General features: G+C 31.6%; 2 protein-coding genes across 2 annotated transcripts; both read left to right on the top strand.

The window, feature by feature from the left end:
* The first annotated feature begins 715 nt into the window (after positions 1-715).
* ACR9 (ACT domain-containing protein) lies at positions 716-5,173 on the top strand. The gene is made up of 6 exons (XM_020376361.3): positions 716-1,020; positions 1,823-2,038; positions 2,140-2,245; positions 3,450-3,798; positions 4,244-4,528; positions 4,801-5,173. The coding sequence occupies exons 1-6, from the start codon at positions 867-869 to the stop codon at positions 4,945-4,947; spliced, it is 1,257 nt and encodes a 418-aa protein (XP_020231950.1). The 5' UTR covers positions 716-866; the 3' UTR covers positions 4,948-5,173.
* A 4,850-nt stretch (positions 5,174-10,023) lies between these two features.
* ECI1 (delta(3), delta(2)-enoyl CoA isomerase 1) lies at positions 10,024-11,119 on the top strand. Its single transcript, XM_020376384.3, has one exon. The coding sequence runs from the start codon at positions 10,240-10,242 to the stop codon at positions 10,948-10,950; it is 711 nt and encodes a 236-aa protein (XP_020231973.1). The 5' UTR covers positions 10,024-10,239; the 3' UTR covers positions 10,951-11,119.

Genomic DNA, 11,119 nt, shown 5'->3' with positions numbered 1-11,119 from the left:
CAGAGAATTCACTCATTTTTTGGAGTTTTTGGAAAAATGGGATTTTTGGTGAATTTGATGCATCAGATGAGTGCATGTTGATTTTGAGTTTATTTTGTGTTGTATGGAGCTTATGCATTGTGTTTGCATATGGTTGAATTTGTTAGTTTGGATGAGAGTTTTGAACTCTCTGACTGGGATTAGGCTAAGTACAGGTTGAGCGTCCCAGGCGTAGAAGAGACTCTCAGGTCAGATGTTGGGCCAGGCGTGATTTGGTTGCGTCAGGCGTGAAAACTCTTAAGAGTAAGAGTCTCTACAAAAATACAATAATATTACCTAATATGTTATCTATTTATTTATTTATTTATTATATCATCTTATCATCTACTATGCACTAAACATTTGATATTATCGAAACTTATCACGTTTTTATCCTTTTTTTAATTATTATTCTGTTGGCATAATTTATCACATCTTGTTATACTTCAATTACAAAATAAGTCCTAAAAATACATTAAATAACAAATATTTATTTTATAAAAAAGCAAATACAAGTCATATTTAGTTTTTTAAAAGCAATTAAAAGTATTGAAAAATAATTCTTACGAAGAAATTTTTATTGAGTTTATGTTTGTATCTATTTTATATCATAAAAAGATTGAAATAATCATCAAAAAGCAATTATTTTTTTAAAATACAGGGAGACTTAAACCCACGTATATATATATTACGTTATCTTAATGCAATTCAGCCTTCCACAGATTTCGTTCCATGATTCAGTTTTTTTGTTCTTCACCAACCACGTTCTTCGCCGGAGCCTCCATTTTTTAGCTCCGGCAATGCTCTTCGCGGTGGCCGTCGTCCCCTGAACTCACCACTTCCCAGTCATGGGGATACCGTGGGACGACGTCGTTGTGATCCAGCAAGGGAAGGACCCCGGCGACCCCTGCATCGTCACCGTCAATTGCCCCGACAAGGCCGGTCTCGGCTGTGATCTCTGCCAAATCATCCTCGAGTTCGGTCTCCGCATTACACGCGCCGGTATCTCTCTTTTCCCATCTGGGTTTCTTCTTGCTCCAACAAATGTCAAATCTTTATCCATTTCAATCTCACACGTCTTCTCTCTATTCAAAATTCTGTTTTTTAATGACCCTTTTTGGCACATAGCAACTACTTAACAACAAAAGCCTATATCAAGTAGTACGAGATTGTTTAAGTATAGTCAGTGATCTCAACTCTCAGGTCTCAATTCTGTGTTTACTACTACTACGAGTCTATAGATCAACTGGTAGGAGATTATTTTGGTTTAACAAGTAATTTCAAGTCTGAATCCTATGTTAACTATTATGAGTCTATATTATTTAGTACAATATTGTTTAAGTCAAATCAGTGATCTCAATTCTGAATCTCTGGATCCTGAGTTAAACTATTGAATTCTATATTAACTAGTACCAGATAGTTTCAGGTTAATCTGTAATTTTAAGTCTCACTCTCGTGTTAAGTTCTGGGGTGAGAGTTTTGTCCCGACTGACTGGACTCTGGATGGAGATTATTTCAGTTCAACAAGTAGTCTCTATTTTGAGTCTTGTTTTAACTACTAGAAGTGAGAGTTTTGTCGTTCATGACAGGAGGTTGTCAATTCTGAGTCCTGTGTGAATTACTTGGAGTTAGAGTTTTGTCGTGTATACTAAGTTTCATCTTCCATTATTCTTGCAGTCTCTTACTTAAAAAAAAAAAAATGACAACCATTTGCTTTTTTTGATGTACTGTTTATTCATTGTTTGGGGCTACTTTGTTTTGTTGTGGCTGTTTTCATTAAAGTGTGATTTTGATGGTTGTGCAGATATTTCCACGGATGGAAGATGGTGCTACATCGTGTATTGGGTTGTTCCACATCCTGCATCGCTCAAAGTTGATTGGGAGAGTTTGAAGATTCGCCTTCTTTCAGCTTGCCCTTCATGTTTGTTTTCCTATTACTTCAAAAACTCCACGTGTCCCTCACCGCCTCCAGTTTACCTGTTGAAGGTTTGGTGTGTTGATCAAAAAGGATTGCTTCATGGTAACTAGTTGTTGTCATGTTTTCTCTTTTGGTTGGTTACCACAATTGAGGTACAGTTTTTGTTTGAGTGTTTGACACTGTTTTTTTTCCTTCCCTTGTAGATATTAATGAAATCCTGTGCAACCTTCAACTTATCATTCAGAGAGTCAAAGCGATGCCAACCCCAGATGGCAGGGTGTTAGACATGTTCTTTATCACCGATGGGATGTAAGTATGAGATTCTTGTTTGTATTCTGCATCTGCTTGATGCTCTTCTTTACTCCATTCAATCTATTTAGAATTTTCTGTAACATATGTCTCTGAAAGTGGGAACTCGATTGAAAGTATTTATCTGGGAGATTAATCAAAATTGGTATCAGAATTTGTGATGATATTTCTATTGCTCACTGGTTCTCTTTATCTTTTTAATATGCAAAAGTACGTGTGGCTTTTAAAGACCAATCTTTTTTTGCTTGTTTGAACGACAAATTAGCCAAATTTATTCTTATTTTATCTCTCTATTTGCAATATTATTGGGTATGTTATAATCAATGGATGGGATAAATGGAATGGATCACTGAATGAATTGAAGAAAAGACTGCTATTTGAAACCAAGGATTGAATCTTGTGTACCTAGATTCAAGAATATGATGCTGGTGGAATATAATAATTAAAATCAAAATATATTTGCTGCACTTGATTGTTCTGTCATCTGTAAAAAGACTACTAGGATAGAATGACTCGGAAACCCACTAAATTTAAATGACCTGAGCTAGACTTTAAAATTAACAATAAAAATTATATATTTTGTTGATATGGTTTGGACTTAGCTTGCCAGGAGCTCACTAAGAACAGATGTTATGTATTCAGCTCAAGAAATTTAGTTAAAGTTTCAAATTATCCAGTTCAATCTTTGACAATCGAACACTACTGCAGCTGCAACTTGGAATTAGGGGGAACTACATTGAAAATTCTGCAAAACTTATAGAGGAGCCAAGATGTAACTTTAGGCATATGGGAAAACTTTGCTCACACAAAATGAAAAGAAAAAATGAAAAGGACAAATTTGTTTTGTAGTTTCTGTCATTTCTTCTGCTCTTCATGCCTTCATGTTTATAAAACACACTTGAGCAGCAACCGTTGATTGAAGTTGGATTTTTCACAAACAGAAAGGCCAGTTACATTATCAGAAAATATATGCATGTCATGTCAATTTTCATCGACTTAATGTTTTTCTCTCTTAATTACCGCATAAGCTATGCCCTTTCATTTTTCACCTCAATTCTTGTAAAGATCATTCTAAATGATAAAAATCTGGATTTGGATGGACTATATACAAGTTAAACATCCGTCTGCTCCTGTATTTTTGTAGGTAGCCTGTAGCTTGTGTTAATTATGTGACATTTTGTAATTGTTTTAACAATAAAAACAGGGAATTGCTTCACACAAAGAAGAGGCAAGATTATGTATGTGAATATTTGAAGGAAGCTTTAGGAGAGAGGTGTATCTCCAGTGAACTTCAGTTGGCTGGGCCTGAATATGGACATTTGCAGGGTTTTTCTTCTCTTCCACCAGCTTTTGCTGAAGAATTATTTAGTTCTGAGCTGTTAGACAAGGTGTCTTTGCATCCTCTCAGCCAAGATATGAGAACACTGAAGACACCTACTGTTATTGTGGATAACTCACTGAGCCAGGCTCATACCCTACTTCAGATCCAGTGTGTTGACCAGAAGGGCTTGTGTTATGACATTATGAGGATTTCTAAGGACTCTGATATTAAGGTATTCCTGAATTGTTATTTATTCACGCACACACAAGGCCTTCTGCTTCTCCCCTCGTGAACCATGTTTACATCAAACTGAATCAAAGGAAGCAACCTGATCATACAGTAAACATTTGAAACATGAAGTTAAAGTCTAACCCAACGGGTTACTTTTTCACAAGTTAAAATTAAGATTTTGATGAAATTAATTAAAGGTTTATACAGGAAAGTTTATTTCATTATTTTTCTTCCTATTTTTCTCTCCTAAAAATAATTTTTTACTTTTAGGAAAAGTTTACTCAAACCGATCCTAAATCTAATTGCTTTTCAGCTTGGCCTGACATTCTCTCTGCATGTTTTAATCTTCACTCGTTATCTATTGATCTTATTCTGCTCAATTATTCTTGGATTCACTTTTCGTATTCAATTTCTAACCTTTTTGTATTTACATATTTCTCAACCAGGTTGCTTTTGGTCGATTCTCTTCAAGTGTTAAAGGCTTTCGAAACATAGACTTATTTGTCCAGCAAAAAGATGGGAAAAAGATCATAGATCCTGAGAGTCAGAAAACTTTGTGTTCAAGCTTGAAAGAAGAGATGCTTCATCCATTGAGGGTGATCATAGTGAACCGGGGCCCAGATACAGAACTACTAGTTGCTAATCCTGTGGAACTGTCTGGAAAGGGAAGACCCCGTGTATTCTATGATGTTACATCTGCTTTAAAGGCTCTAGGAGTATTCATTTTCTCGGTAAGTCTTTTTGTTAAAGCTTATTGGAACAATTTTGGAACAAACTTTGGTTCTGTTTAGATAAACTAAATTTGTCGATATACTAAAATCAGTTTATGTACTGGCTAGTTTTTAGTTTTATATTAACTATTTCGAAAGCTTATTTTTAACTTGTATATACACTAGTTTTAGTTTAAAAAGTTGATTGATTTATTTATTTTTGAAGAAATTTATCTGACCATATTTAAATGTTTCTGAGCAAAAGCTGTTTCTGAGTTTTTGACATATTGTAGGCTGAAGTTGTTAGACATTCAACACAAGAACGGCAATGGGAAGTGTATAGATTTTTGTTGGAAGAAAGCCGTGAGTTTCCATTGACCAGAAGCCAAGCAAGAAGTCAGATTGTGGACAAAGTTAGAAGAACATTGATGGGCTGGTAATCTGTTTCAGTATCAAATGAAAAGCACTATAAGTTCAGTGTGCCTTTATGTTATTTAAATCTCAACTTGGTTTACCCTTTAAATATGGTTTAGGTAGCATGTATCTAATCAACGACAATCATGTAATTTTATATGATTTTAGCATTGTAGATCATCTTATAAGTTTTCTGTACATTGATTTTATGTTCAGCATAATTCTTTATGCCAAATCTGGATTTCCTTCTCATGACATGGGCTCCAATAAATCTGGCCTTCTAGTATAGGGTAGATATCTTTCGTTATTCTAAAATATTGTTGATTCAAGATGTCGAATATTTCATCATGTTTTTATTTATTTTATATAACTAAATTTATAATATATAGTTTATTATTATATTATAATTAAAATTTATAATTAATAAATAATCTTAAACATACAAATTTTTAGATTTATGATAAATAATTTATATTATGAAATAAATTTATTTTTAATTATTAATAATCTTTAAAAAAAGACAAAAATTTAAAAATGTTAAAAATGATATTCAAATAGATCAGTAGTTAACAAATTTGATATAAAAATGGTTCAGATGAATAATATGTGTATTTTAAAGAAGAATATATATTTTATTTTGATATTCAGTTATTCTTATTGGATATTTAAATAATAAACAATACATGTAACATATAAGAGACATTACATGTCTGTTAGATAATAGATGGCATAAGTAAAATATAAGAGATATTTGTCCTTTAGGAGAATAAGGTTTACAGGTTTACAACTTCACATAGAAGAAAGTATTTAAATGAAAAAGATGGTGAGTCGGAGTGAAATGGTGAATTTTCTCAGTTATGTAAATGGTGAACAGAGAATTCAAAAATAAGATAAAAAATGAATTTTATTTAATTGCTTGTTTTTATATTATTAAATTAACTAAAATTTTATATTAACGATAAATTTTATGATTTAAAAATAACATTCTTAAGTTAGACAAGTAGTATTGTCATATATTTATTATCCGGCTTACGCATCTGCTGCTTTGACCGCTCAAGTTGCGCTCACCCTGGCCGCTGATTTAGGGAAGAGAAAAATGGAATTGATACGTGTACGGTCAGATTCGCAAGAGGCTTTTACGTGACATCGTTAAAGCCTTTGAAGTCAACTCCTAGGAAAGAGTAAACTAATGATATACTATAAGAAAAAAATAATCATTTCATACTATCAAAGAAAATTACTTATTTGAATTAAATTATATTAATTTTATAATATTTTTTCAAATTATTTTTATTATAAATAAAAAATAGTATAATTGGAAGGTTGCACGTTAAAATATAAGTATTTAAAGAATACCATTAAATGAAATAAAAGTAATTAAAATTTACTTATTGTATCTAAAAACAAAGATCATGTGTTTTTTGTTGTTTAAAATAAAAAAAAAAATAGAGGAAGTATATAATAATTTATATAACATATCTCCTTTTATAATAGAGAAAGTGATAGAATAAAATAGATAAAAAAATAATAATAAGACAAAATTTAGGTAAACTATCATAAATCTCAAATTTATCGAAAAATAACATCAACAACCCACTTAGAATACTAAACACTTTGATTTGTCTAAAACAATGATATTATACAGGTTGTACAATTTTATTCTACATATATAGTTACTTCTTAGAGAACACAAACTATTCCCCGGTTTTAGTATTAGAGTTAATCATCCATATATTGTTAGTGTAAAATTTTTTATACTGACAACCAATCATATCTTTTAAAATTACTTGTTTTATTATTATTTCATTAAATAAACAAATGACATGGTACTATTAAAAGATATGATTAGTTGTCAATGTAAAAAATTTTTACACTGACAGTGCATAGGTGATTAAGTCTTAATATTATTGTATCTTTTTTAAATTCTTGGTTTGTTTGTAATTCTGGATATGTTGGTCTCGGAAGTTCATAGTTCAGTGCGAAAGGTTATTTTTTATTTTTATTTTTTACTTATTGGAATTATGTAGTATCAAGAAATTTATAATAACACACATGCTTTACTCAGTATTTTTAATCATAATATGCCTCTTTGTTATAATATGTGTTTAAAATGTTTTATATGAATTAAGGGAGTTAAATATAAGATAACATTTATTTTTAAGTTAATCATCCATATATTGTCAGTGTAAAGTTTTTTATATTAACAAATAATAATCAATCATATCTTTTAAATTATTTTATTTTATTTTTATTTTATTAAATAAGTAACTGACATGACACTATTAAAAAATATGAATGATTGTCAATGTAAAATTTTTTTACACTAACAGTATATAAGTGATTAACTCTTTATTTTTATTTCTCAAGTTTAAATATAACTTTTTGGTATCAAATGTTATTTTCATTTCACATAACTTAACGGTATCACGCATCATAATCTTTTAGATATTAAAACTAAACTTAAACTTATTTAAAAAATCTAAAATTATTTTTTAAAATATTTAGACTAAAATCAAAGTTTTATATATTTTTAGAATATCATACTTATGTATGTATTCGGGTGTTATTAATGTTATTTAATTAAAATTGAAATTTGACTTGGATAATATGTAAAGGTATTTAATGAAACTATTTATTATATATATAATTCGGGTATAATATATTAATCTTTGTGCTTTTATTTCAAGCGTACTTGCGTAGAATTTTTAATGTAAATAGAATTTTTTTTAAAAAAATTACAAAAATAACATCTGTTACACTTTATTTACATAACTAGAACTAATTACTGTGCACACTCAGAATTCGGTTCCCGGGAACCGAATTCTGAGCTTAAATTATTTTTTTTTTGTGATCATTCGGTTCCCGGGGAACCGAATTCTGAGTTTTTTTTTTTTTTTTTTTTTTTACGTTTGTGGCACAATTTAAGAGAATCTTGAAAGTGGAACGGGCCGTTCCAGAAGCAGAACGGCCCGTTCTGCTTAAACTCATATAGTGTTATTTTTGAAATTGGAACGGCCTGTTCTTGGCCCGTTCCAATTTCAAAAATAACACTCTATGTGTTTAAGCAGAACGGGTCATTCTGTTTCCGGAACGACCCGTTCCACTTCTAAGATTCGCAAACATTGGGCCACAAACGAAAAAAATTTTTAAAACAACTCAAAATTCGGTTTTCAGGGAATCGAATTCTAATAAAAAGAAAATTTTGAAGCTCAGAATTTGGTTCCCTGGGAACCGAATTCTGAGTATGAACAGCAAAATCATCTATACAATATGCAAAAAAATTCTGAGGAATTCTGATAGATGTTATTTTTGTAATTTTTTATAAAAAAAATTTTATTTACATAAAAAAATTCTACTTGCGTATACAATATGCAAAATGCGAAGCTATTCGGCGTTCAACATTGAATAGCTTTTGTTTATACATATGAAGACAAAATCAAAGGCAGGTATAAAAAGGAAACAACGATTATGTAGCCGGCGGACAATAGTTCCTTGAAGCCGTCCATTCAACTGTACAAAATTTATGCCCTTAATATTATGATTTACAATTAAAACAAATAAATATACAAGAAAAAAATTATCTCAGCCATTAGATTGTCACTCCACCATCCTCACTTGCTTTTCAATCCCTCATCAGCAGTGATTCATGTACTTAATAGGATTATCTTGTCCAAAAAATATACTTGGTCTTTTGAAAATAGGACAAAACTTTAGATTAAATGTAAATAATATTATTTAATTAAAATTAATTTATTTTTATTATATATTATATAGATAAAATTTTAATGATTAATTAAATCATCTTTGAATATAAATTAAAATTAAATTCTTCAAAGTACTAATCATGAAAATAGGTCACACTGTTTTAAGAAAACTTGTGATCTAATTTACATGATATGTTAGACTAAAACTTTTATTAAATTCTATTTAGTTAAAAATAGAATAGACTTTATTGTCTTTTAAAAAGTTTATTAAAACTATAATAAACGATTTATTTAAATAAAATAAATAAATATTTATTATTATTGTACATTTCTAACTTTTTCCAAGAAGATTTGATAGAAAATTTTTAGTCAATCATCCTAAACATTCATTGAGAGTATACTTCAATTTAATCTATACATCTATCATATTCAAGGATTGTATAATACCCTTCCAACTTTTTGTCTAAAGATTTTGATTAAGTACTCTAAATATTTGTCGAAAGGTTTTGATCGAGAGATTTAGGCCAAGAGGATTTTGGTTAAATATCCCAAAAAGATTTTGGTCAAGTAACCCACCAATCATATCTTTTATAGACAAGTAACTTGATCTCAAAGGGATGTCGACACAAATCCGACTTGAAACTTGTATTTGACATATAATTTTACCCTTATTAGTCAAAATCACACAATGACAAGTAATTACATTATTAATTCCTGAAATGAACTCGTAAACTTATAATAATGAAGTCTTAACTCTAAAATAAAAATAAACATATTATACTTTTAAATATTTTGACTTTAATTGAGCATATAAACTAATCTTAGATGTTCTTCATATCAAAACAATCTTGTTATGAAGTATTAAAATCACACATTTATTTACTTATATAAATATTAAACATGTTGACTTATATGAAAAAAAAACTTATAAATTTATTTAATGATAAATTGATGTAATATTTAATGATCTTATTACAAAATTTGTTATAAATAAGTTATATTAAACCTTAAAAATATATCATGATATTAAACTATAAAAATAAAATACCTATGATATTTATAATTGTGTATGCAAGTCTTATACTTATTTTTCTTTATCTATAAAGAATTATAATAAAGCGGACAAAGTTTCAACTCAAGGTTTTATTTATATTATCTCAAATCCCACCAATTTTAATAAGAGTTAATTATTTATATACTGTTAGTGTAAAAAAAATTTACACTAACAATTAATTATATCTTTTAATTATGTCATGTCACTGTTAAAAGTAAATGTTTTTATAGTGACATGATACAATTAAAAAATATAATTAGTTACCAGTGTAAAAGAACTTTACACTGACAATATATAAGTGATTAAGTCTTTTAATAAATGATCATATTATTAATATGAAATGTTGACTTTGTAATGACTGATTTAATAATGTTTGCCAAACCTAACATTTGGATAAGTTTTCTCCCTCACTTTTAAATTTTAATATATACTCCTATTACATATTTTGATTCATTCTTAATTTTTTTTATTTATAAAACTGATATTACCATTTTTTATGCTTCATAGAGAGTGTTACTCCCGAGGAAGGTAGTTGAATCGAAAGAAACGCCATCGGAAACATGTGCACGTTGGAGAAGAGAGGCAGCATCTTCATCCTAACACTCTCCGGCGACGGCGAGCACCGCCTAAACCCTAATCTCCTCAATTCCATCCAATCCTCCCTCCGCCGCGTCCGCCACGAAGCCACCGCCTCCTCCGTCCTCATCACCACCGCCCAAGGCAAATTCTTCTCCAATGGCTACGACCTCGCCTGGGCCCAATCCTCCCCGCTGGAGCGCATGACACACATGGACGACCTCCTCCGCTCCGTCGCCTCCGATCTCCTATCCCTCCCCATGCCGACCATCGCCGCCGTCACCGGCCACGCCTCCGCCGCCGGCTACGCCCTCGCTCTCGCGCACGACTACGTCCTCATGCGCCGCGACAGGGGATTCCTCTACATGAGCGAGCTCGACATCGATCGCGTCATTCCGGCGTGGTTCGTCGCCTTGCTCGCCGCCAAGGTCGGCTCGCCGGCGGCTCGGCGCCGCATCGTCTTGAACGCGGCGAAGCTGACCGCCGAGGAGGCGCTGCGGCTGGGCGTGGTGGACTCGGCGTACGCCTCCGCCGCGGAGACCGTTGAGGGTGCGGTTGACCTAGCCGCTGAGTTGGGGAAGAGGAAATGGGAGGGACACGTGTACGCTCAGAATCGGAAGCGGCTTTTGGGTGGCGTCATTAAAGCCGTTGAAGACACCTCTGAGAGAAACGCAGAGACTTCTTCGCGCCTTTAGCCTTTGGGTAAGCCTCCGTGTGCTCAAATAATATAGCCTCCGCTGTTTATTCGGCCTTTTTGTTTTTTTGTAGCTTTTGCTATGTTGGGCTATGAAGTCCAATTTATTGGACTTAAAAGATTTGTACTAATTAAATGGGTTTAATATGTTTTTTTTTTCAAAGGTGTCA

The sequence above is a fragment of the Cajanus cajan genome, chromosome 4 (genome assembly GCF_000230855.2).
Source record: "Cajanus cajan strain Asha chromosome 4, NIPB_CcT2T_4, whole genome shotgun sequence".
NCBI lineage: Eukaryota > Viridiplantae > Streptophyta > Magnoliopsida > Fabales > Fabaceae > Cajanus > Cajanus cajan.
This window is presented reverse-complemented; position numbering and strand designations above follow the sequence as displayed.

Excerpts from the sequence above, each read along its gene's own strand:
- ACR9 (XM_020376361.3), top strand. The coding sequence starts at position 867 with ATGGGGATACCGTGGGACGACGTCGTTGTGATCCAGCAAGGGAAGGAC. Across the intron at positions 2,039-2,139 it reads TCAAAAAGGATTGCTTCATG|ATATTAATGAAATCCTGTGC; the intron begins GTAACTAGTTGT and ends CTTCCCTTGTAG. Across the intron at positions 3,799-4,243 it reads CTAAGGACTCTGATATTAAG|GTTGCTTTTGGTCGATTCTC; the intron begins GTATTCCTGAAT and ends TTTCTCAACCAG.
- ECI1 (XM_020376384.3), top strand. The coding sequence starts at position 10,240 with ATGTGCACGTTGGAGAAGAGAGGCAGCATCTTCATCCTAACACTCTCC.